General features: G+C 41.8%; 1 protein-coding gene across 1 annotated transcript; it reads right to left on the bottom strand.

The window, feature by feature from the left end:
- Positions 1–7: 7 nt before the first annotated feature.
- On the bottom strand, positions 8–27,275 carry SLC10A6 (solute carrier family 10 member 6). The gene is made up of 6 exons (XM_010383139.2): positions 26,675–27,275; positions 10,339–10,457; positions 8,820–8,908; positions 4,865–5,040; positions 2,310–2,467; positions 8–322 (listed from the first exon to the last, which is right to left on the bottom strand). The coding sequence occupies exons 1-6, from the start codon at positions 27,049–27,051 to the stop codon at positions 108–110; spliced, it is 1,134 nt and encodes a 377-aa protein (XP_010381441.1). The 5' UTR covers positions 27,052–27,275; the 3' UTR covers positions 8–107.
- Positions 27,276–27,943: the final 668 nt, after the last annotated feature.

Raw genomic sequence — 27,943 nt, 5'->3', positions numbered from 1 at the left:
ACTTAAATATTCACACTGGCCCTACCAACAAGATTCATGTGTCAGCTGCACAATCTCTTTACTGGCCACCGAAAAAGAAGGTTGCCAGTCCAGCCAGCAAGTCCCTGCTATTCACATGAAGTGATGTGGCCAACTGGCTCGAGAGCCCTGTGGCAATCCATTGGCCCTGGTGGCCCAGGAGTGACGGCCCCTTCTTCATTCACCTCCAAGAAGGCATTAGTCTCTTTGGAAGAAGTCAATTTCCTTGTGTGGCAGACTTCTGTACAACCTGAGTTCTTTTTTCCGAGTTTGTTCTTCAATCTCCTCTTGTAGGTCTGATATGCTAAGTGTTAAAACATACAAGCATTAACAATCACTTTAACAAAGAGTCTAATTTGGTGACACTGTACACTTGTCAATCCTTCAGGTGTCTGGGTGGCATCATGTATGTATAAACACCCAGGAAAAAGAAGGGGGACGAGAGAAAATTATGGAACAGAAGGATTCGGTGTATCAGAATGATTCTTTTGTCTGGAGGGAACCATTTGTGATTGAGGCTCATTCATCAGGTTGCTGACAGCTCACAAACTCGTATATTCATTCATTCACTCATTCAGTTAGTCAGTCAGCTGGCAAATCCTGCAAGTGCTTACTAGGAGTAGGACACTCTCCTGGGCTCTGGGCTGGAGCTGGGAATGAGCCAGAAATGATGCTTCCCTCAGTCTCTCCAAGAGAAGGAATGAAAACGTGGGTCTGAGACCAAGAGTTTGACTCTAATATGATTTATCTTATCTATTGGGGAAATTAAGCCGCACGTATTCCTTATATTGTTTATTGATTGTTATTTCTGTAATCAGTATATAATAATAACAATCAGCAATCAGGACATAATCAGTTCTATCAGTAATCATTGAGTCTTACTCAGACCTAATTCCCTAACAACAGTGAAAATGTACCATGGCCCAAGATTAAAATATATATATGTATGTGAACATATTAATATATATATATTTCTTTTTCCACTTTTAGATTCAGGGGGTCCATGTGCATGTTTGCTTCCTGGGTATATGCAGTGATGCTGAGGTTTGGGAAACAAATAATCTTATCATCCAGGTAGTGAGCACAGTACCCAACAGTTCGTTTTTCAACCTCCGCCCCCTCCCTCCCTCTTCTAGTAGTCCCCAGTGTCTATTGTTGCCATCTTTATGTCCATGAGCACTCAATGTTTAGCTCCCACTTATAAGTGAGGTTTTGGTTTTCTGTTCTTGCATTATATATATTTTTTAAATTTACCCTCTGTGAACACACATAATAAATAACTCCAAAGTAATGTATATTTGGCTGCACTCACATGTGCATACACATATATATTTCAATATCTGTATATGTGTAATGTTTCATATTTGAAAAATATTTCACAGCCATTCAGCACAAGTCTTAGTCACAGAAACATTGAAATAACTTGGCATTTGGGAGACCTCAAGGCTTTTAATGAGACCTAACAAACCAACGCTTAAGAGCAGCAAATGTCACTTTGGAGCTCAATGATTGCTCATGGAGATCTTGTCGTAACAAGTTACGAAGTCTAAGTTCTGATAGTGGATTCATTTTTTTTTTTTTTTTTTTTTTTTTTTTTTTTGAGAGGGAGTCTTGCTCTGTCGCCCAGGCTAGAGTACAGTGGCGTGATCTCGGCTCACTGCAAGCTCCGCCTCCCAGGTTCACGCCATTCTCCTGACTCAGCCTCCCGAGTAGCTGGGACTACAGGTGACCACCACCACGCCCGGCTAATTTTTTTGTATTTTTAGTAGAGACAGGGTTTCACCAGGTGTTAGCCAGGATGGTCTCGATCTCCTGACCTTGTGATCCGCCCGCCTCGGCCTCACAAAGTGCTGGGATTACAGGCATGAGCCACCGCACCCGGCCGTGGATTCACTTTTGTGAAGTATATTTGTTTATAATTATAAGCTCATTTTCAGATTTTTTAAATATTTTTCTGTGAAACTCCCACTTGTGCCAAACTATCCTGTCTATGCACCTTATCATCCCCAGAAATGTCAGGCTTTCAAAAAGTGTATCACAGTGTAGTCCCAGCTACTCGGGAGATTGAGGCAGGGGAATGGCGTGAACCCGGGAGGCGGAGCTTGCAGTGAACCGAGATTGTGCCACGTGCTACACTCCAGCCTGGGGGACAGAGCGAGACTCCATCCCAAAAAAAAAAAAAATGCATCACAGGGGCAGCAGAGGCAAGTTTGGATTGAAAAAAAAAGGTCGATAAGTTGGGGTGAACAATTTTCTGTCAGTTATTTGCTACCCAATGTGAGTTCACCCACCTGCAACAATAAGAAATCCATCTATCAGCTGGAAGAGTCCATAGGCCAGTGGGAAACTCAACATCTGGACCAAGTGCTCAGCAGTGAAAGATAACTGGAGCATGGTGATGCACATCTGAATATTCTGAGCTCCAGTTTCTAAGGAAATCGTCCTGCACCTAGCAAAGAGAAAATGTTTCAAGAGTAATGCACTAGCAATAAGAACTATTCTCACATTTTCTCATATGCATCATAACAATTAGAAGCTATGACCTCAGGCCACAGAAAATGTGTACTCATTCCACAGTTATTTGCTGAATTCCTACTCTGCAGGTGGTCTTCTGAGAGGCACTGTGGAGTGGGGCTTTGCAAACCCTGCTCTAGGCATCTGAGTGAAAAGACAAAATAAACACACAGGAAAGGCTCAGCAGCAACACAAGACAAAGTGTGGCCAAAGGCCATGCAGATGTAGAAATTCAGAAAATGGCAGAAGGGGTGAGAGAAGGCTTCATAGAGGAGTGGGATCAAAGGATGGAAAAAAATAGAAGAAGCTTTTGATGAGGGGGAAATATTATAAAAATTAAAGTGCCAGGGACAGGTGTGAGTGTGGCCTATTCAGCAGGCATTGCATATACTGTAAGCCAATCTGCAGAGAGGAGAGGATTGGAGGAGATGAGAAGGGAAGGTTGAGTTAGAGATATGATGCAGGGCATGGTGGCTGATGCCTGTAATCCCAGCACTGAGAGGCAGAAGTGGGAAGATTACTTGAGCCAGGAATTCAAGACCACCCTGGGCAATAGAGTAAGACCCTGTCTCTACAAAAAGAAAAACATATATATATATATAAAGACATATGAAACAACATAAACTAAACAACACTTAAAAACAAATAAACATGGCCAGGCGCAGTGGCTCACACCTGTAATCTCAGCACTTTGGGAGACCGAGGTGGGTGGATCACCTGAAGTCAGGAGTTTGAGACCAGCCTGGCCAACATGGTGAAACCCTGTCTCTACCAAAAACACAAAACTTAACCAGGCATGGTGGCACATGCTTCTGTAATCCCAGCTACTTGGGAGGCTGAGGCACGAGAATCGCTTGAACCCAGGAGGCAGAGGTTGCACTCCAGCCTGGGCAACAAAGGTCTAAATAAATAAATAAACAAACAAACAAAAAACCCTAAATAAAGACCAAATACCTAAAATGGTTGTCTTTGGTGAAAGAGTTTGGTAATAATTTTTCTTTTTGCTTTCTACTTTTCTATATTTTATTGGTTTTCTGGTTGCATAAAATGAAATAAACCTCATTTGAAAAAGCCAAAGGAGGGAAGAGAGGGAAGACCTGGGCAGGACATTGAGGGCTGAGTTAAGCAGTTTCATGTCTCCAATTTATAAAGGGAGTCTGCAGGGGTTTATACGTGGAAGTGAGGAGATAAAAGAGGTGTTTCAGAAAACAAACAAGCATCTGTGTTTAAGTTGGACTGGAATGGGGAAGAATAAAGGGTGTGTAATGAGGGGGTGAAATTGCAGTCAATGGTACAGGGCAAGCTCTGTGTTCATACTTTATTTCTACTTACTCTATTGCTTGCTACACTTGCCTCAAACCACCCTCACTTCTTTCAGACTTTTGTCAAAAACTCAATATGATTAAGCTACAAAGCTGGAACCCACACCTGCACCATTCATGAGCCAAATCTCAGTCCTGGCCTTTGTCAGGCTATCGGGTTTGAAAAAGATGAGATTGTGGACTACATCTTGCCATAGGAGTACTTTCTGTCCAGAGCCAATTGCATTTCAACCACTCAACAGACTGTGTTCCTAATTGTTAAATTTGAAGAAAAAAAAAAAAAAAAGAAAAAAAACCTGCGTCTAAATCCTAACTCCACCATTTTCTAGCTCTGTGAACTTGGTCAAGTCACTTAATTTCTCTGAAGGATCTGCTCATCAGTAGAATGAGGGTAGTGATAGGATCTACTTCTCAAGCTTGTAGTAAGAAGTAAATGAAATAGATGGGGTAAAGCTTTACCGATCACTTAGTACAACCATAAATGTTCCCCAAATGGACTGGAAGTAGCATAAAACCAATTAAAAATTCCCATCTTTCACCTTTGGAATTCAACTGCATAGTTTACTTTTCTTTAAGAAATTTTTTCTGCTTTTAAAAGTAGTACATACTTATTGAAAAGCTTCAAAAACATACCAAGGAAATACTAAAGAACTAAAATTATCCTTACTCTCCCTACTCAAAATTAAACATTGTTACCATATGGTATATTTCTTCCAGTATTTTTTGATGCATAGAACTCTTTTTGCTTTCTTCTACAAAGTGGGAATTAAATACACGTCGTTTTCTATTCTTTTTTAACTTAAATTTATCTCTTATCAATTTGGCCTTTGCTTTAATTTACATAAAGAATTACCACAATATTTTCCATGAATTGCCATAAGTTATCCTGCTCCATTCCACTGTGTAAGTCAAAACTCTTCATGTCTCCTGACACAGGCAGCAAAGCCTACCAGTGGCAGTGTGTTAACTTTACCTTCCTCAAAAAAAGTTTATGGATAGTTTAACTATACCTTTGCCAAGACTGGTGGGTAAAAAGTGCCAGCAGAAAACCTGTGACATGGCCAATCAAAGGAAAGATGAAACTGATGGTCAGAAGGGTGATGTCTGAATTCCAGGATCCTTTCGCCAGGACCACACCAGCAACTGCGACCACCAGAAGGAGGACCCCACCAACAATGGCCCCAATCTGAAGCAAACAATAAAATAAGTGCATATAAACTCAGGGTTTTTTGCTCTATGATACAAAGTCCATCGAGGTTGTAAAATGCTTGGGATCTAGAAATTTTAGAACAAAGTAGGGACTTAGAGATGACTGAATCCAATTTCACTTTGTAGAGGAGAAATCTCAGTTCCAAACTGGTCAAGTAACTTGCCTATGCTAGAAATGGGTGGAATTTGACACAAATCTAAGTCTTGTTTTAGCATATCTACTTTTCCCTTCAAGTAGATTTTGCCAAAAGGATTGGGAGTAGAGTTTTATTGTGGGTAGAACAAAAGTGCAAAATGAATGGGGTCTGACAATGAGCTTCCAACACCCCTGCACACACCTCTGTGACCCTCTGCTTGTGACCTCCAGTCTGCCCTGCCTGACCATCTGCCTCCCCTCCCACCGCCCCTTCAACCACCAGCAGCTGCCTGCTGCTTTGGTCCCTGTCCTTCTTCCCTCCAAATAAAATCTACCCATTCTTCATTGGACAATCTGAGCTAATACTCATGATCACATGAGAAATACTGATGGAGACCTCTATCCTCTCCCAAATGGATACTGTTTCTTACTTTTGTTGTTTAACAAGAACAGAAAGAAAAAGCCAACAGTAACAAAAGCAAATTGAATACTTTGAGTTTTAGATAAAATAGGAAGGAAGGATGGCCTAGGGTATTTTGGGAAAATCAGGATCTTGGCAAGCTCCTGTTCATATGTAGACAGTAAAGTGTGTACCTAGTTACAGTGTCAACGTTGATTTGAAATGATTCAGGATGTGAAGGAGGGTGGTCGTAGGAAACTAGAGAAGACAACAAACAAATACACCATATACCCAATACACCATAAATGTGTTCTGGGGGTCATTTTTACTGTTTAAATACAGAGACAGACTAGACCCCTGCCTAAGAAAAAGATGCTAAGACATAAGAAAGCCTCTTGGCCAGGCACGGTGGTTCGTGTCTGTAATCCCAGAACTTTGGGAGGCTGAGGTGGGCAGATCATCTGAGGTCAGAAGTTTAAGACATCCCGGCCAACATGGCAAAATTCTCTCTCTGCTAAAAAAAAAATACAAAAATCACCCAGGTATGGTGGCACATGCCTGTAATCCCAGCTATTCAGGAGGCTGAGGCGGGAGACTTACTTGAACCCGGGAGGTGGAGGTTGCGGTAAGCCAAGATTGCACCACTGCACTCCAGCCTGGGTGACAGAGCCAGACTCCGTTTAAAAAAAAAAAGAAAGAAAAATGAAAGAAAGCCTCTGAATGTAACATCCCCTCTTCCTCTCTCTACCAAAGATTTCAAAGTTTAAAATCCACCAAGAGCAAATGAGGAACACTTAAGTTTGTTCAGAAAATGTGTCAGATTTAAAATTAAAATAGAACTAAGAACAGAGAATGAAGATATACTAAAATAATGATAACATTAGCCTGGTTTTTTTTTACTAAGGTGCTCTAGAATATTTATGCATATTATTAAATGTTTTGCCATAAATCCTATGAAATACCCAAAAGAAAAGAGTTTTCAATCTGCTCTTTACAGCAAATAAAACTGACATGTAAAAAAATTGTATCTGGTTTCTCCACTGACACTGATGGATTGATAAAGGAGCTGGAAACTCCAAAATCATGATTTTTGTTGTTGTTGTTAAATGCCCTTTTAAGAAAAATAATCAAAAATAGAGTATTTGAAAAGCAAGAAGTGGCCGGGCACAGTGGCTCAAGCCTGTAAGCCCAGCGCTTTGGGAGGCCAAGACAGGCAGATCACGAGGTCAAGAGATCGAGACCATCCTGGCTAACACGGTGAAACCCCATCTCTGCTAAAAAATAGAAAAAACTAGCTGAGCGAGGTGGCGGGCGCCTGTAGTCCCAGTTACAGAGGCTGAGGCAGGAGAATGGCGTAAACTCAGGAGGCGGAGCTTGCAGTGAGCTGAGATCCGGCCACCGCACTCCAGCCTGGGAGACAGACTGAGACTCCATCTCAAAAAAAAAAAAAAGAAAAAGAAAAGCAAGAAGTTTCCATGATCATTTCCCTCCTCTTGTTTTGAAACAAAATCATAACTACCACACTGGAAATTTTCTCCTACTGAAATAACAATAATAAATGTGGAAAAGGGGCCAGGCACGGTGGCTCATGCCTGTGATCACAACACTGGGAGACCAAGGCAGGAGGATTCCTTGAGGCCAGGAGTTGCAATCCAGCTGGGCAACATAGCAAGACCCCATCTCTAAAAAAAATTTATTTTTATTAGTAGGGCAGGATGGTGCATGCCTATAGTGCTAGCTACCTCAGAGCTTGAGATGGGAGCATCATTTGAGCCTAGGAGATCAAGGTTGCAGTGAGCTATGTTTGTGTCATTGCACTCCAGCCTAAGTGACAGAGCGAGACCCTGTCTCAAAAACTTAATTAATTTTTAAAAATAAATATGGAAAAAATGGGACTGTATTCCATGAGTTCAGCTAAAAAAAGAGAGTGAAAATCAAGTGTGCACCATTGATGTTAAAGTCATCCACATGCATTACAAATGTACTATACTAGGCCATCTTCCAGCTCTCTCTGCCCAGCTGATTTGTCTGCTTAGCACGCCCTCTCCTCTCCTTCTCCATCGCACTGAAGGAATGGTGGGAGTTGTTTGGCCTTGTGCCTAACTGGGAAAACAGGGTCCATTGGCACAGGCATATGGAGTGGCAGTGTTCTGTAAGGTAGAGCCAAACAATAAACCACAGAACAAAATTAACTGAGATTTACTACCTGAAACTCCAAGTAACCCCAAATGTTTATTTCTTTATACATGTAAAATATAACCAAAACATTTTTTAAATTTTCATGAAAGCCACATGTATTATAACCTTCTATCTGCTACAGTGATACATAATCAGAAAAAAAATGGAAAGCACCCCTAGGAGACTCACATCACTGTTAAGAATGCCTCCTCTTCACGTTTTGTTGCTTTGTTTTGTTTTGTTATTAGAGATGGGTCTAACTCTGTGATCCAGGCTCGAGTGCAATGGCACGATCATGGCTCACTGAAGCCTCAGCCTCCTGGCCTCAAGCAATCCTCCCACCTCAGCCTCCCAAAGTTCTGGGATTACAGATGTAAGCTGCTGCACCTGGCCTCTTGAATTATTTTTAAAAACCATTTAACAAAGACATTTGCTTGTTTCTCCAGCAGACAAAGGGCAAGACTGCAAAGACAAGAGGAGGTAGAAAGTTCTAGTCACCATCATTCCATAGCTAGACTCCTCAGTGCTCTCTGGATGATTTCATTTAAACAGTCTTATTCATGTAGTCAGCAGCCCTTGCTCATATGTACAAACGACAGCTTTGGCAGTGCCCCCAGGAATGCTTCTGCAAGACAGCCCTTCCTCCTACTCTTCCAATAAACCAGCCATATTCCTAATGGGGTGCCCTTCCATGCTCACTTAAACAGCTGCTGCCTCAAGAGCACCTGTGTGAAGCATTGTGCATGCGTGGGCCTGGGCTCTTCTTTCCACACACAGCTTTAGCTTTTTTGACACTAAATCAATAGTTGCTTGTTTTCCAGGGCGTCATAAGCCTCGGGGTACAGGCCTATGGGAGTGGCAGAGCAAGGCTTACAGGGTGGAGGAAATACAATCACTGGATCCAAAACCGCAGGACCTGTAAGGAGAATTTCTGGGTGTGGGGCTGTACTCGCCGAGCTCACTTGTCCCAGCCACTGCTCGCTTCTGTCTTTCAGGCCCCTGAGTCTGAGGATGTGCCAACAGTGGCCAGGGAGCTGCTCACCTTGAGAATGATTTTGGATTGTTTTGGCCATCTGTAATTCACATAGACACCGAAGGCCACAGGGATAGTCAGGCACACAAGGGTAATTCCTAAAGAGAAGAAAAATCCATCAGTGTTTCCCCTGTCACCCTGACTGCACAGCACTTCTCAACAACTTCCATTTCATTTAGATAACAGCTTTAAACTGACATGTTCCCATGCCACTTTCCAAATCTGGACAAACGCCTACAATATTGGCTCCAAAGTTATATAAGCTGCTCATAACATTTTGTGTCTTGTTTGTGAGTGCCTTTCAGAACATATTATCAAAGTAGAATATATTAAATAACTTACTGATCAGAAAAAAGTTGCACATAAAATCATGGTTTCTAAATTAAGGTTTCCCTCAAGTTTTACAGATTCAGTAGGCTCCCGCTGTTGTGAGGAAGTGGTTTCATTTATGGTTTTGAACTATGGGCCATGGGTTGTAAGCCCTCAAGGTGTTTACCTGATACACCAGATTGACACTGACAGTCTTAAGAATCATAATGTCGGCCAGGCGTGGTGACTCACGCCTGTAATCCTAGCACTTTGGGAGGCCAAGGTGGGCGGATTGCCTGAGCTCAAGAGTTTGAGACCAGCCTGGGCAACATGGTGAAACCCAGTCTCTCTACTAAATACAAAAAAAATTAGCCGGGTGTGGTGGCATGAATCTGTAGTCCCAGCTACTTGGGAGGCTGAGGCAGAAGAAGGCAGAAGTTGCAGTGAGCCAAGATCACACCACTGCACTCCAGCCTGAGTGACAGAGCAAAACTCTTTCTCAAAGAAAAAAAAAAAAAATAGTACCTATCACTTCTCCAAAAACTGACCATACTAGAAAAGGCAGATCATTTCACCACATTTCTCTTCTAAGCTTGGAAAACCCACAGAGATCTTCAGGAAAATGGCAGACTTTAAAGAGAAATAGTATTCAGAAGAGGAGATAATGAAAGAGATACGGGTGTGACTGTGACATGTAGATGAGTTTTCATAATCAGTAAGAATTATTTACGTTCAACTTCCAAGAAAAAGTCAACATTTGCAGGCAATGTGAAAGGTGGTCACAGGAAGGTCTAATTAGAGCCACTAGATCCAGTTAAACCTTGGAGCACAAAGAGTCCAATTGCTTTATAGTCTAGTTATATAAGGGTTTGATTCTTGCTTTTTCAAAGTAAATTATCTGGCTTTCTTTTTTTTTTTTTGAAAAATGCACTCTTGTAGGGGTGAAAGTTTGCACTTTGTAATCATATTCCCAGGTTAGAACTCCAGTTCTGTACTCACCAGCTGCATAATTTTGATCAAGTTACTAAACCTCTTGAAGCCTAAAGATTTAGGAGATTGAACTGGTGACAGAATCTACACTGTAGGGTTATTTAAGGAATTAAATTAGGTACTACAAAAAAAAAAAAATCCCTGCATAAAGAGTTATGTAATTAAGAACAGCTATTATTAGTGTCATCACCATTACTGTTAGTCCTCCATTTCCCAGGCCCATACAGACCTATGTTCTGATAAGGAATGGTGAGATTCTGCTGAAGACTCCAGGACCAGGTGTAGAGATAAATGCAGAGTGGCATCATTCCCAGGGCGGCCACGGTGGAACAGGTTGTCATACTGATGCTGAAATTAAAATTAATACAATGCTTAGGAGAGAGCATTGGACATGAAGAATTTAGTCTTTACCAAAAACAACTCCTGGGACACAATTTCCTAGAGATTACACGGACTAAGCTCCTTGGAGCTCATTTCTCTCCTATTATTTAACAAACGATGGCTATATTTGTGGTCTACAAAGAGATTTCCAGCAGTTCTTGTCATCCATCAACTACCTAATATTTATTTTACTATCTACTTGCCTTAAACATTCTGCTATAGGCACTATAGAATTCTTCTCTTATCTAGTTCTTTTTTATTGAAGTATAATCCACAAGCCATAAAATTCATCATTTTAAATTATACAATTCAGCAGTTTTTAGTATAGTCACAACATTATGCAATAACAGCACCATTTCCAGGATACTTTCATCATCTCAGAAAGAAACCCCATTCCCATTAGCAGTCACTCCCCAGTCTCTCCTTCCCCTAGCCCTTAAATAGCACAAATCTACTTTCCATCTTTACAGGATTACCTGTTCCGGACATCTTAGATGAACAGAATCATACATGTAGCCTTTTTTCTGTGTCTAGCTTCTTTCCCTTAGCATAACATTTTCAAGGTTTGATAACAGTTTGACTGTCCTCTCCAACTCTCATGGTGAAATGTGATTCCCAACGTTAGAGGTGAGGGCAAGTGGGAAATGTCTGGGTCACAGGGGCACATCCCTCTTGAACAGGTTGGTGCCATTCTTGTGGGATTCACTGAGTTCTCACTCAGTTCTTATGAGCTCTAGTTGTTAAAAAGAGTCTGACACCTCCTTCCCCTCTCTTACCATGTGGTGCCTGCTCCTCTTCCCCTTCCACCATGAGTGGGGTCTTCATGAGGCCCTCACCAGACACAGATGTTGGCACTATACTTCTTATGTACAGCCTACAGACCCACCAGCCAAATAAACCTATTTTCTTTAGAAATTACCTACCCTCAGATATTCCTTCATGGCAACACAAATGGGATAAGACAAGGTTTATCCATGTTTTAACATATATCAGAGCTTCATTCTTTCTATGTCCTTATTTTATTAACATAGTGTATCACATTGATTTTTCTGTATATTGAATCAACCCTGCATTTTGAAACAAATCATATTTGGTCTTGGTGTATAATCCTAGATTCAATGTGATAGTATTTTTTATTGAAAATTTGTGCATGCATATTCATAAGAAGTATTGATCTGCGGTTTTCTTTTCTTGTGACATCTAGTTTTGGTACCAAGGGGATTGGAAGTGTATTAGGCTGTTTGCATGGCCATAAAGAAATACCTGAGGCTGGGTAATTTATAAAGGAGGGTCAAAGATCTGCAGGTGGTACAAGCATGGTTCCAGCATCTGCTCCTGGTGAGGACCTCAGGAAGTTCACAATCACTGCAGAAGGCAAAGGGGAAGCGGGAGCAAGCATCTCACGTGGCCAGAGGGGGCGCAAGAGAGTGAGAAAGGGGAGGTCCCAGACTTTTAAACAATCAGATCTCATGTGAACTAACTAAGCAAGAACTCACTTATCACCAAAGAGATGGCATTAACCATTCATGAGAGATCCACCCATGGTCCAGTCGCCTCCCACCAGGCCCCACCTCCAATACTGGAATCACATTTCAACATGAGATGTGGAGAGGACAAACACCCAAACCGTATCACCAAGTTAGAATGCCACAAAGCTGACTAAACGCCTGCGCAGTGTGAAGTGTTAATAAATATCTGTCAGGAAGAAGTCACCCAAACACCACATGCCATAAGCTCCCCATTGGATAGAGCAGTGGCCCCCACAGTCGCTGACCTGCAGATAGAGCAAGTTGGTTAGGGCAAGGGAGGGTACAGAACCACAGAGAAAGGGAACTGATGTGAGATGCTAGACTGAATTAAGAATTCTGTTCCAATTCTGATATCATGTGATCCTATGATTAGAAACTGGGTTTGGGCCAAGTGTGGTGGTTCACGCCTGGGATCCCAGCACTTTGGGAGGCCAAGACAGGCAGATCACCTGAGGTCAGAAGTTTTAGACCAGCCTGGCCAGCATGGTGAAACTCCATCTCTACGAACAATACAAAAATTAGCTGGGGGTGGTGTCAGGCACCTGTAATCCCAGCTACTTGGGAGGCTGAGGCAGGATAATCACTTGAACCCAGGAGGCGGAGGTTGCAGTGAGCCAAGATCATGCCACTGCACTCCAGCCTGGGCAACAGAGTGAAACTCCATCTCAAAAAAGAGAAGAAAGATGAAAGAAAAGAAAGAAAGAGAAGAAAGCAAGAAGAAAGAAGGAAGGAAGGAAGGAAGGAAGGAGGAAGAAGGAAGGAAGGAAGGAAGAAGAAGGAAGGAAAGGAAGGAAGAAGGAAGGAAGGAAAAGAAAAGAAAAGAAAAGAAAAGAAAGAGAGAGAGAGAGAGGGAGAGAGGGAGGGAGGGAGGGAGGGAGGGAGGGAGAGACAGGGAGGGAGAGACAGAAAGAAAATAAAAGAAAAGAAAAAAGGAAGGAAGGAAGGCGAGAGGGAGGAAGGGAGGAAGGGAGAAAGAGAGAGAGAGAGAAAGAAAAGAAAAGGAAAGGAAAGAAAGAAAAGAAAAGAAAAAAAAGGAAGGAAGGAAAGAAGGAAGGAAGGGGAGGGAGAAACTGAGATTTGACATTGAAGTAGAGTGGTGAGTTAGAGTACAAATTAAGATTTCTAGACTTCAAAATGATGGTGTGATACACAAAAAAGCTGAGTCACTTAGCATCAATTTGAGGGGCTGTGTTAAGTAAGGTGATAGTGGGACATCCAGTCTTTGGTGAACAAACCTGGGAAGATTTCTAAAGACAATTAGTCTGTTTATCTCTGTCATTATTGGGGTTGTCTCTGGCCACCTTGGAAAGTGAAATGTAGGTTTGTGAGCTGGATGAACCAAACCAAAACCAACAGCCATGCTACATAGCTTTACCAGGAAAACAACTGAGACCATCAGAAGGAAGTTGTGGTCTTTGTTCAACAAATCCAGAATGATTTCTAATGGAAAACTAGTTTGTTTATCTCTGTTATTATTGAGGTTAATTGTCTCTAAGTAAAAAGGTTAACACATTTTAAGTGCAACAGACCTTAAGAACTTTTAAGTACCTAATGTCTGTGGTGGAGGGGGAAGAGTACTTGGTTTGGAGTCCTCAAAAACTGTGTATTGTGATTACTGCTATGGTCTGAATGTGTCCTTCAAAATTTATAGGCTGGAAGTCAAATCCCTAAGGCAACAGTATTGAGAGATGGAGCTTTCTGGGAGGTGTTTAGGTCATGATGAATCCACCTTCATGAATGAATTAATGCCATTTTAAGAGGACTCCACCAAGGAAGTTTATTCCTTTTTGCCCTTCTCTCTTCCACCATGTGAGGAGCAAGAAGGCCCTCACCAGACAATAGTTGCCAGCACCTTGATCTTAGACTTCCCAGCCTCCAGAATGTAAGAGAATAATTTCTCTTCTCTATACATTATCCAGTCTCAGGTATCCTGTATAGCAGCACAAAATGTACTAAGACAATTACTATACTGTTATTGCATTATATGAACTAAGTTACTGCTCCACATTTGTAATTTGTTACATTTTCTTGTTTTTTGAAATGGAGTCCCACTCTGTCGCCCAGGCTGGAGTGCAGTGGCGTAATCTCAGCTCACTGCAACCTCCACCTCCTGGGTTCAAGTGATTCTCCTGCCTCAGCCTCCTGAGTAGCTGGGATTACAGGTGCCTGCCACCACACCCAGGTAATTTTTGTATTTTTAGTAGAGACGGGGTTTCACCATGTTGGCCAGGCTGTCTCGAACTCCTGACCTCAGGTGATCCACCCACCTCGGCCTCCTAAAGTGCGTGAGCCACCACGCCTGGCCGTAATATATTGTGTTTTTGTATTTTCCATATATATTCTTAGTCTACATTTTTTATTTAGGGAAAAGCACTTAGTTACATTAACTGATAGTTAATATTTTACATACTTTAAAGCCTCCTTTGTTATAAACCAGGGAGAGGAAGAAGAGCCCATAGTGCATGCAGAGAAAGAAAGAGAGAAAGAGAAAAGAAAAGAAAGAAAGAAAGAAAGAAAGAAAGAAAGAAGAAAGAAAGAAAAGAACGAAAGAAAGAAAGGACGAAGGAAGGAAGGAAGGAAGGAGGAAGGAAGGACGGAAAGTAAGAAGGAAGGAAGGAAGAAGGAAGGAATGAAGGAGGAAGGCAGGCAGGAAGGAAGGAAGGAAGGAAGGAAAGGAGGAAGAAGAAGGAAGGAAAGGAGTGAGGGAGGGAGGGAAGGAAGAAAGGAAGGAAGGAAGGAAGGAAGGAAGGAAGGAAGGAGGAAGGAAGGAAGGAGGGGAGGAAGACTGAGATTTGAGAAGCAAGTAAGCAAAACATCATGTTGTACACCATAAATATATATAATTTAACTTGTCAATTAAAAATAAAATTTTTTTAAAAAGTCAGTGGAGAGCTGGGAGGTTATATTTCATGAAAGCTAAGAAAAGAGAGCTCCCGGCCGGGCGCGGTGGCTCAAGCCTGTAATCCCAGCACTTTGGGAGGCCGAGGCGGGCGGATCACGAGGTCAGGAGATCGAGACTATCCTGGCTAACACGGTGAAACCCCGTCTCTACTAAAAAAATACAAAAAACTAGCCGGGCGAGGTGGCGGGCGCCTGTAGTCCCAGCTACTCGGGAGGCTGAGGCAGGAGAATGGCGTAAACCCGGGAGGCGGAGTTTGCAGTGAGCTGAGATCTGGCCACTGCACTCCAGCCTGGGTGACAGAGTGAGACTCCTTCTCAAAAAAAAAAAAAAAAAAAAAAAAAGAAAAGAGAGCTCCCAAATGAAGGCTAAATGCCAATAAAAATCAGAGAGGATGAGAACTGAAGAACTAGATTCAGTACGATTCAACCTTACCCCACTTTTTGGTGCCTTCCATCCCAAATCTATTCTTTCCATCTCAATCTTACTCCCAATTCCCAAGCTAAGGCTGTATTTTGTACTTACCTGAGTGATAGAACCAGTGAAAGAATGCATTAGTAAAATTAGGGGAAAGAAAATAAATGGAAAGAAGATACCCATCAGACCAATCAAATATTTTATCTTTCAATTTGCTGGAAAAAATTACACAATCTGTTTAAGCACGTACGTACTGTTTATAGACACTGTGCTCATTCTGTGTGCAAGACACAAATGACTGACAGAGAAGCAGACTGCCCCTCCTGCTCTACAAAGGAGAGGGAGGAGGCCCTTCATATGTCAAGGTCTTGTGCAGAGACAGCGAGGGTCCTTCAGCACTTTATTGGGTCTACAAGTCATCCGTCACTCTTCCTCCTAATATATATCAACATTGCTTCCATCCAATTACCCTGCCTATAAAACAATACATCTATGACTACTTCAACATTTTCTGCCAGGAGAATGTTTATACTCTTGACAAAGCAGCATCTATTTTACTTCAATGATACTAAAAAGATTCCCTCTGTGCTCTCCCTCATTGCTGGTAAAAATGGTACACCACGGAGGGTGTCTGGCAATATCTAGGAAAATTAGTGATCCTCCTTCTAGGATTCTGAATCCATGGCCCTCCGGATACAGTTTTATTGACATTGGCTCATGAATTATACACACACTGTACCCTACAGAAGTGCTTATGTACCTGTCCATCTGTGCCAGAGTGAGCAGCATTAAGAGCCAGGTCCTATTTTCCTCTCCATCTCTAGGAGCTGGCATAGTCTCATGCTGCAGCACATTGGAAGAGCTCGTTAAATACTTACTGAATAAATGTATGAATCGAAGAACGACCCAGTGTCAACACACTGGTGCTACGGAAATATTCTCTCTGTCTCCCTCATATGTCATGTATCTGCAGGTGAACATTGGTAAAAATCTTACTCAAATGACTCCTTTATACTTAGTTCATATGGTAAACAACCCCACAGCAATCCAGAAAAAGAGACTTTCTATAAAATTATGCTCTTCCGGCAGGGCATGGTGGCTCATACCTGTAAGCCCAGCACTTTGGGAGGCCAAGGCGTGCAGATTACCTGAGATCAGGAGCTTGAGACCAGCTTGGCCAACATGGTGAAACCCCATCTCTACTAAAAATACAAAAATTAGCCGGGCATGGCAGCACACACCTGTAATTCCAGCTACTCCAAAGGCTGAGGCAGGAGAATTGCTTGAGCCTGGGAGATGGAAGTTGCAGTGAGCCGAGATCATGGCACTGAACTCCAGCCTGGGTGACAGAGTGAGACTCTGTCTTAAAAAAAAATAAATAAATATGCTCTTCCAGGACAAAAGCAAGTAAAATTTTAAGAAGCAAATATTTAGCTGATTGGTGCTCCTTTCAGATCCAGATTTAGATAACTTACAATTATGTGTATACATCCTTCTGCTCTTTTATTTTTCTTTTAAGCAGTCCATTTATTTCATGATTGTTTGTTAAATCAATAGGACTTTTTTTCTTTCATCATTTTTCTTTTTAAAGGAACCAGACCAGGTGCAGTGCCTCACGCCTATAATTCCAGCAATTTGGGAGGCTGAATTGGTAGGATTGCTTGAGACCAGGAGTTTAAGAGCAGCCTGAGCAACATAGAGAAACCCTGGTCTCTACAAAAACAACAACAACAACAAAAAGTACAAAAATTAGCTGAATGTGGTGGTACACACATATAGTCCCAGCTACTTGGGAGGGTGAGGCAGGAGGATGGCTTCAGCTCAGGAGTTTGAGGCTGCAGTGAGCTATGATCACACCACAACACTCCAGACTTGGGGAGAGAAGGAGGCCCTGTCTCTAAAAACAAAAAAAGGAGCCTTATAATATACCTCACTCGGCAGCTTGGTTGCTTTTTTCCCCACTTCATCTATCACAGACATCCTCTCAGATCAGTACATTTAAACTTATTCTTTTAAAGAACTGCAAAGTATGCCATAATCTAAATATGCCATAATTTCTTCAATCACTTCATTAACAGTAGGTCAGTTGCTTTTAGTTTTTGCCATTATAAATAATGTTATAATAAACACTCTTATACATATTTCACTTGAAATGATTCTTTTCTTTCTGTGAATTCCCCAAGGCAGAATTGCTATGTAAAAGTCTGTGTTTTTTGATTTAATACATACTTCCAGATTACTTTCCAAAAAGATTACTAAATTTCACAATCTTGCCTACTCTGGATGTGATCAGTCCCTTCTAATTGTCATGCCAGCATTGAAAAATTGATCTCACTCTTGCTACACTCTTTTTTTTTTTTTTTTTTTTTTTTTTTTTTTGAGATGGAGTCTCACTCTGTCACTCAGACTGGAGTGCAGTGGTGTGATCTTGGCTCACCGCAACCTCCACCTCCCAGGTTCAAGCAATTCTCTCTGCCCCAGCCTCCCGAGTAGGTGGGATTACAGGCACCCACCACTACACCTGACTAATTTTTTTTTTTTTTTAATTTTTAGTAAAGACAGGGTTTTACCATGTTGGCCAGGCTGGTCTCGAACTCTGGACCTCAGGTGATCCACCCACCTCAGCCTCCCAAAGTGCTGGGATTACAGGTGTGAGCCACCACGCCCGGCCTCCACTCTGGATTCTATCAGGTTGTGCTTTCTTTCATGTCAAGTGGCTTCTTCTGTGTCCTCCTCTCTAAACAATCTTGCTTGTCAGACTTCTTCTCAACTTGTAGGAGTTCTTTTAAAATTAGGACTCATATTATCATGAATAATACAAGTATTTTTCCCAAGCATGGTGTGTGTATCTTTGACTTTGCTTATGACTTGCTATAATTAACATTTATATAGTCAAAGCTGTTTTTTTAAAGGCTTCTGAGTTTCTTATCTTAAAGATGTACCCTGATCTGAGGGCGTTCAAATATTGCCTTCTACTTTTTACTTTTATACTTATATTTTCAATTCACTTAAAATTTATATTTTACATGGTAACAGGTATAAGACTAATCTATTTTTCTATTAATATATTGAGATGCAAGTGTGTCAATATAATTTACTAAAATAAACCATTTTCCACTATATTGAAGTGTTACCTTCATCATATATTAAATGGCCAATTGTATACAAAATATTTTCTGGAAATTCTATTCTAGCTCATTGATAAATAACTTCATTTTTCCCTGAACAAATACTAGACTAATTAGAGTGTTTTCATATATGGTAGGGCAAATACCTCCACATAAATTTTCCTTTTCAAACTTGTCTTAGCAGTTCTTGCATATATTTTATTCCATATGAAACCCGAATTACTTTATCCTATTAAGAATGCTTACTTTAAGCAGGCCGGGCGCGGTGGCTCACGCCTGTAATCCCAGCACTTTGGGAGGCCGAGACGGGCGGATCATGAGGTCAGGAGATCGAGACCATCCTGGCTAATACGGTGAAACCCCGTCTCTACTAAAAAATACAAAAAACTAGCCGGGCGACGAGGTGGGCGCCTGTAGTCCCAGCTACTCGGGAGGCTGAGACAGGAGAATGGCGTGAACCCGGGAGGCGGAGCTTGCAGTGAGCTGAGATCCGGCCACTGCACTCCAGCCTGGGCGGCAGAGCAAGACTCCGTCTCAAAAAAAAAAAAAAAAAAAAGAATGCTTACTTTAAGCAAAGACTTCTTCCTGACTGGTGGGCAATTTAAAAGAAAAATAGCAGTTTGCCACAGCTCTCAGACCTCTGTATCCACGAAGAGGATGTTTGGAAAGTTTTTTCCAACTTCTTAGTCTACTATAGTGCTACATTCCTTGACTGTCCATATTACCAAGTCCTGAATGGAATTCCATATTACATCACTTATCTCTTGAACTTCTGGAGAACCAGCACAACATTTCTCTACTGAATGTCTTTGGCTCAAACAGCAGAAAGGTAAGATTCATGATTATGGGAAGCAAAGTGAGATTTATATCAGACTGATTCTATGTCCTTGATTACCTATGTGATTGCTTCCATCTTTATTCAATTTTCAAGCCCATGGTGATCATGATATTGGTCAAGGATGGCAAGAGGTGATCCTGGTGCTCTGCCAACTGTTACAAAACCAGCAAGGCTGGAAAAGTACAGAGTGAATGCCTGTGAGCATAGCTGAAAGTCACGCCTTGTATTTTTAGCCATGAAATTCCAATGTAGCATAAACAGAGGATGTGGCTAAGTAGATCTCTTGACTTTTCATGTATAGGAAAATTTTTGGCAAAATCTAACTTCAGTATAACAAGATCCCACTTGCATTAAGAAGAATAGCATCATCATCTCCAAACTATTACAGAAAATAATGAGACAGATTCACCAAGTCTAGACAAACAGGTAAGTCTTGAACCCTACCTTGAAGCAGGGAAATTACATATATACACATTACATTAAAATGCAGTGTCACTAACATTTTGCAATTGGAGATTAAGTTATTCGTACATTGTTTTAATTTCAAAAATCCCATAAAATCAGGAGCTCTGACTCTCAAACTATGAAACTATGAAAGTATATACTTGTGGCCGGGCGCGGTGGCTCACACCTGTAAACCCAAAACTCTGGGAGGCCGAGACAGGCGGATCATGAGGTCAGGAGATCGAGACCATCCTGGCTAACTTGGTGAAACCCCGTCTCTACTAAAAAAAAATACAAAAAATTAGCCAGGCGTATTGGCAGGCGCCTGTAGTCCCAGCTACTCGGGAGGCTGAGGCAGGAGAATGGCGTGAACCTGGGAGGCGGAGTTTGCAGTGAGCTGAGATCACGCCACTGCACTCCAGCCTGGGCATCAAAGCGAGACTCCATCTCAAAAAAAAAAAAAAGTATACACTTGCTTTCTGACTGAAATAAATAAAAAATTATCCAGCTAACCAGATGAATGCGGAGTGAGCTATAAGATCATACCAGCAGATTTGACCCTAGAATAGAGCTCAAGGCCTGATTTTCCATCCCTTGATATAAATGTTATCCTTGTTTGCTGCCTTACAATAATAACGAGTATTTATTGAGCACTATGTGCTGGGTGTTACACCTCATGCTTTTACATATATTTTCTCTTTTCATTTACACTATAACTCTATGTGTGGGTATTATTTTCATTGTGTAGATAAGGAAACTAAAGTACATAGAGACATGGAAGGTTGCATGAAGTCTCATGGATTCAGTCTCAGTTCTGTCTCCAAAGCCTTAAATGCAGAGGACCTTCAGTTTTCCACCAAGACACGTCAGATAGAGCTGAACAATTTGAAGTTCTATTTCCAGGTTCTCTCCTGAAGGACCCATAACTTCTTTAAAGTTCAAAGGTCAAAATTGGCCACTGAGCTCCACAGGCTCCACCACCACCAGTGGTCAGAATCCTTTATCTGCAGCTGAGGACATAAATACATCCTTAGGGAAGAATGGGCCTCTTGTATATATCAAAAGTTCTCAAATAAAGATAGTGGGAGGCCAGGCATAGTGGACCACACTTGTAATCCCAGCACTTTGGAAGCCCTAGGTGGGAGGATCACTTGAGCCCAGGAGTTCAAGACCGGCCTGGGCAACATAGTGAGACCTCGTCTCTATAATAAAAAATTAAAAATTAGCTGGGCATGATGGCGTATGCCTGTAGTCCCAGCTGCGCTGCTCAGGAGGCTGAGGTGAGAGGATCACTTGACCACAGAAGGCCAAGACTTCAGTGAGCCATGATTGTACCACTGCACTCCAGTCTGATGACAGAGTAAGACCCTGTCTCAAAAAAAAACAAACAAAAAAAAGAAAAGAAAGTGAGAGATGTCCTGATCGTAAGTTGCATCAATAAATGGACACCTCTTTTTTTTTCTTTCTTTCTTCCTTTTCTTTTCTTTTCTTTTTTTTTTTTTTTTTTTTTTTTTTGTCTCAGTCTGTCACTTGCCCAGGCTGGAGTGCAGTGGTGTGATCTCGGCTCACAGCAACCTCTGCCTCCTGGGTCCAAGCGTTTCTCCTGCCTCAGTCTCCTGAGTAGCTGGTATTATAGGCACGCGTCACCACACCTGGCTAATTTTGTATTTTTAGTAGAGATTAGGTTTCACCATGTTGTCCAGGCTGGCCTCAAGCTCCTGACCTCAAGTGATCTGCCCACCTCGGCCTCCCAAAATGCTGGGATTACAGGTGTGAGCCACCATGCCTGGCCTGGACCTCTTTCAAGGGGTAGTTTTTGTAATACACACAGGCAATCAGAAATTGTCATTCACTCATTCACTCATGTTTACTGAGTGCCTACCACTACCAGGCTGGCACTGCACATACAAAGATGAACAAGCCTTCCAGGAGTTACAGACATAGTAGGTGAGGCAGACAAGTAGCCCAGCTATTGCAATGCTTTCCAACAGATGATAAGGAAGAGTTACATCATTCGAATTATGGGGACAGACAGGAGAAACATCTCTGGGCAGTAGTTTCAGGAGAAACTAGGGTAGGGGAAGGGGGACATTTGGACTTCATATTTTGCTTTGCTTTTCCTACAGTCACAAAATACTTAATATTTAACCTCAGATCCACTCCTAAGCATACACTCAAGGGAAATGAAAGCTGAGACTCAACAGCATTATTCACAATTGCCAAAAAGTGGAAACAATTCAATTGTCCATTGATGGATGAGTAGATAAAAAATGACATATATAGTATGATATATCATTATATATAGGGTTAGGGTTAGGCATACAGCTCCTAGAGCAGAGATTAAAACACAGACCCCAGGACACGATGTTCTTTTGCCTGCCTTATATAATAATAACAGTTCATATCACATTTTATGCCAGGTGAGATTCTAAACACTTTAGATATATTAACTCATTCAGTCCTCTCAACAGCTCGTGATGTAGGAACGCTTCTCATTTTAGAAATGAGGCAAGTAAAGCACAGAGAATGTGCATAATCTGCCGAGAGGATCCAATCAGTAAGTGACAGGTCTGCTTGCTGTTTCCAGAGCACTTAACTACTACACCGTACTGCCAGATCTTAATTTTCATATCCTACCCTCAAAGGTAGGAATTCTGTCTATCTCTAGCAGCATATATTGGGGAAAAAATACCTCCTATTCTTCACCCCTCCCTTATCCGAGTCTGCTGTAATGTGACTTGGAAGCTCAGCACATCAAGAGGCAAAATCTACTTTCCTAATCCATGAAGCTGGACTGGCCTTGCAATCTGCATTGGCCAATGGAATGTGGAAGAAGGATGAGGATCTGGTTTAAAGCCAACACTTCAAAAGACCTTTTCTGCTTTGCCTTTCGGAGAACCCTGCTGCTGCCATATGATTAGGTCTAGGCTCATCTACTAGAAAATGAGAGATCATGTAGTAAGAGAGCCCAGTTCTCCAGGTTGAAGTCACCTGCATTAGTCCATTTTCACACTGCTGTAAAGAAATACCCAAGACAGGGTAATTTATAAAGGAAAGGAATTTGATTGACTCACAGTTCCACATGGCTGGGGAGGCCTCAGGAAACTTACAAACATGGCAGAAGGTGAAGGGGAAGCAAGGACCTTCTTCACAAGGCAGCAGGAGAGAGAAGAACAAAGGAGGAACTTCCAAACACTTATAAAACCATCACTCACTATCATGAGAACAGCATGGGGGAAACCATCCCCATGATCCGATCACCTCCCTCCCTTGACATTCGGGGATTACAGGCCCCTCCCTCGACAAATAGGAATGGGGTGGGGACACAGAGCCAAACCATATCACCACCCGACACAAGTTTACATTTAACCAACTCCCCAGTATGTAAAAGAACCCAGCCATGATCAGCCAAACTCGGCCCAGAGACAGGATAATTTTTAAGGCTCTTCATACATGTCAGCCAACTGCTTTCTAGAATAGTTATAAGGAAGGACAACATCATGACTGGAGGAGACAGAATAAGGTCAGTTGGCATTGCAGACTGTGGGAACAACATGGGCAAAAGAAAGCTGGAAGAGTGTGGGATATGTTCAGAGAACTATAAGCAGCCCATGTTGACTAAAACCCATTGTTCTTAAGGTGGCTAGTGGAACAAAAGAACCTGGAGAAATAAAGTAGACCGGCTTAGTAGTTTCTACCAATTCAGTAGGTGTTGAGAAGACTTTGTATGTATAACATGTTTGTTTTCTCCTCACAGTACCATGCAAGTAATGTTATGATTTCCAGTTACAGAGAAGAGGCCCAAGGTCAGGATTTGAATATAGGCAATCTGGTATCAGAGCCTGCCTTATCCACTTACTGCAAAGCCGTAATGGAGAGATTAAAGGTGCAGAGAACAGCACTTTCATTGCTGTGAAAATACAATTAGTCAAGAAAGAAATTGTGAGGGCCTGACCTGAGGAAGTTTTAGTGGAGACCGACAGGAAGCAAGAACTGTGAGCAACACAGCAAGAGGAGGGGCTACAGGGCTTGGCAGTGGATTGAGTGGCCATGGTGAGAATGAGGGTAGTCACAGGGCAAGGCTAAGATGACAAGCCCAGGCAACTGCAAGAGGATGGGTGTCATCAATCATCTCATTTGCAGAACACACAAACCGGTTCAAATCAATGGATTCTGAAATGCCTGTGTGGGGTGAACACATGGAGAACTGCAAGTCCACTGCGTGAAGCCAGAGTAAAGGCATGAGAAACATACTCAGGGTCATCCGCAGGGAGCTAAGTCTCCACTTCTTCATGTGTCAAATGAAGATGTTGTGCTAAATGCTCTTGGATTTTATCCAGCATTAAAAGCAGATAAAACTCCTATCAATGATGATCCACTGAGTTTTGCTTAAAATTGATTTTTGTTGGTAATCAATTATGAAGAAATATAATCACTTGGATATTGTTTCACACTGGACAGGATTTTCTCCTATTTGGGTTTCTACTGAAAATTGATTTTATTACTTTTGTACCTATAAGCTTCTAAAAATCTAATATTTAGTTTTTGTTTTTTGAGTTTTGTTGGTAAGATTCAAAATCAAAATTTAGAAAGAAAAGAGGAAATAGATAATATTTGTTGCACAGCTACTATGTGCCTGGCACCCTGAATACACACACACAAACACACACACACAAGTATATATTTCCTCCATAAAATATAGTCTTGTGTCAGCCAGGTGCCGTGGCTCACGCCTATAATCCCAACACTTTGGGAGGCTGAGACGAGAGGATCACCTGAGGTGAGCAGTTTGAGAATAGCCTGGCCAACATGGCGAAACCCCATCTCTACTAAAAATACAAAAATTAGCTGGGCGTGGTGGTGGGTACCTGTATTCCCAGCTACTCAGGAGGCTGAGGCAGGAGAATTGCTTGAACCCAGGAGGTGGAGGTTGCAGTGAGCCAAGATCGCACCATTGCACTCCAGCCTGGGCGACAAGAGAAAAACTCCACCCCAAACTATTATCTATATGTGTGTGTGTGAGTGTGTGTACATATCTATACAGTCCTGTGAGAAACAGGTAAATTTAACCCCATTTTGCCAATGATGAGATAAGGCTTAGATAGGTTAAATAATTTGAACAAAGTTAAAGGTGAATTAAAGATAGAGTTGGCAAAAGAAAGTAAAATTAGCTTTATCTTTCATAGATTTCCTATACATTGGTGTTTTTATGACAACATTGACTAATAAGAGATTAAGATAATAAATGTTCTCTTTCCCAGAACACAAGTGTTTGAGAACACTGAAGATTTATGCTGCTACTCAAAACAGAAGATCTAGTTGTGTTGCTAAATGTCATGGGGGAAATGTATCTAAACTGCAGACTGATGTAAAACAGATGTGAATTCAAATCTGAGTTCTGCCATACTGGTTTGTAGCATTTGGCAAGCTACTTAACCAACCAGAATCACAATTTTCTCAGCTGTAAAATTCAGAATAATAAAAGGCCATTTACAAGGTTATTATGAGCCCCAAGAAGAAAATAAGCATGAAAGCATCTATCCCATGCCTATAGAGTACTTAATAGATATTAGTTTCCTTTTTCCTTCCAAAAACTTTTAGGTCCTGGAATTTATCTATGATTTATGAACTTCATGCAAAGAATAGCTATCATTTCCCAGTTAAATAGTCAACTTTATTGAATTTGAATTAGCAATGAATATTAATGGCTTTTACCATTAAGGTAAAACACAAAATACATCAAGTTATTTTTTTTTCAAATCTCTCATAAGTGGGCAACCAATAACACTGCCATAGGAAAGTTAGTTCCTATTTTGCATGGTATGAGCCCATTAAAATTTATAGGTGAAATATGTACCATACGCTAAACATTCAGCACATGCGGGAAACTGGAAACCCATACCTGCAGCTGACTCTCACTGATGTCAACTCCCAGCTCAGTCATTACCTCTTATTCATCCATTCATGGTAGAGTAAATCTCAACTAAATGACATACACATGAAACAAAGACTTAAATTTATAAGCAGTTCTTCCCCAGGGCAGGAGGTGAAACAGTATGTTCATATGTAAGCAAAGAGTCTCGAGAGACCATTGATTTTAGTTCTTTTTCCAGTGCTGATCCCTCTACTCTTTCCTCAAATGCTCTTTTTTCCCCCCATCAAAACATGTAATCCAGAAAAGCGTGTGACTAATTCATCCTCATTAAAGTGTAAATAAAGGACAAGGCTTAATGTCTCCCAGAGGTATTTATCTACACCATAATTGGGAATAAGGTCACTGGCTTAAAGGGAAAGAATGCGAATCTAGTGATGATGGTAACCATCTGCAAAGCAACAAGAAAGAACTGTTTTAGTCCTGAGAGCCTTTGCGCTGCTCCTGAAGTCAAATCAACAGGCCATCCCAGCACTTAAAGCTGGATATGGCCACCAGGTGCCCCTAAAGCTCCTTTATCCAGTCCTCTAAAGTGCTTCTTTCCTAAAGTAGGTGCTCAGGCATCACTGACTGGAGCTACGGGAGTCTCATTCTGACTATGCCACCACAGCCACGATGGCTGCTACCAAACCACAATCATTAGCTTCTTGGGATTCTTGGCTTAAGTCCTGGGAGTTGCTAAAGAGGCCAGTGTAGGTAAGAATGAGCTCAAGCTTAGGAAGGGCCACTGGGTGAGGTGGAGACCGGCCTCCACTATCACATAGGAAACATATCCCACTGCTCAGAACAGCCAATAAAGCAAATGATGACCAGCAAAGTAAATGTTGAGCACTGAAAATAAAGCCCATCCATGGCTGAACAAGTCTCTGTGATATTTGTAACATTTCCCAGTAAAATCTCTACCAAAAGATTGGAAGAGTGTTTAACACAAGAGTGTCAGTTATTCCCCCCAGGCAGGATAAGAGGCAGACTACTAAGCTTCCCTGGGGTTACTTACCTGAGATCCATATCTCCATCAACCCAGAAGGTGAAAATGTTAGAGATGGTGCCCCCCGGGCAGCAGCCCATGATGAGAACAGCAATAGCTTGGACTGGCTTCAGAGAAAAGCTGATGGCCAGGAGATAAGCTGTGAAAGGCATGAGTCCAAACTGGCAGAGCAGTCCCACAGCAATGCCCCAGGGTCTCCTGATGTGCGACCACAGCTTCCGGATCTCCACGGAGCATCCCAAAGAGAACATAAGCAGCCCCATCATCACAGTGGACACCACTGTGAAAACGAGCTCCAGGTTTCCATGCACCTCCAGTCCCACTGGCAGCTCCTCCTCTGAACTGTTGGCAGGGCAGGCTGAGCTGCTGGAACAATTGGCTCTCATGTCCTCATCTCCTTAAGGCAGCATTACAAATGAACACCGGCAACAATGGCTGGGCAGGTCTATCCTGCCACATTTTGTAATAGTGCAACGAAGTCACACGTGGAGAATGATTCCAATAACTGTTGGCCAGCAAGGTGATTCATCCTAATCTGATCAATTTTTTCACAAGCGGCATTATAAAAGTAATTATCACGGGCATGAAACATATAATAAACTGCGGTAAGTAAGGCTTTCCACTTCTGTTCTTACTCACTACTGAATATGTTTGTGAGATGAGACAAACAAACTTGTTGTCAAGTGGAGTGACCGGGCTATGTCGTCAGCATCACATTGCATCCCAGGAAAGTAGGGTGGATGCCAAGAAATAATTTCTCCAAATTCAGTTGGGATTTCAAAGAGCCAGGATGCATAGATAGAAAGGCTAACTCCGGAAAAACAACAAAGCCACACCTCGTACCATTAGCAAAGCATGTCTGTTGGAAATATTAGAGCAAAAAAAAAAAAAAAACAGCTGGTGGAGGAAATGTCAGGAGGGACTATGAATAATTTCAGGAAAACTTCAGAATTTGTCACAGTTTTTCTTCTATTTCTATTAGAATCTGTGTCTAAACTCAATAATTAAACACCTGCAAGAATAATATGGTATGAGGCACCTAATTATGCCTCATGAAACATGTGAAAATCAATTCCTTCACCCAAAATAATTCAAGGGAACTGTCACTTGCTTTTGGAGACAAGAGTCTACTTGGAGATACATACCCCTGGGCCTCCTAGGGACATGTGGGAATCCTGCAAGGGGATGTGGTAAAGAGCTTGGTCTGCAATGGAGATGGGGTCTGAGGACAGCCTCTGACCACAGTGTCCAGGGCCCCTCTGTGCGTTCTAAGCAGGC

The sequence above is a fragment of the Rhinopithecus roxellana genome, chromosome 2 (genome assembly GCF_007565055.1).
Source record: "Rhinopithecus roxellana isolate Shanxi Qingling chromosome 2, ASM756505v1, whole genome shotgun sequence".
Lineage (NCBI taxonomy): Eukaryota > Metazoa > Chordata > Mammalia > Primates > Cercopithecidae > Rhinopithecus > Rhinopithecus roxellana.
The sequence above is the reverse complement of the archived record's forward strand: the minus strand, read 5'-3'. Positions and strand labels throughout refer to the sequence as shown.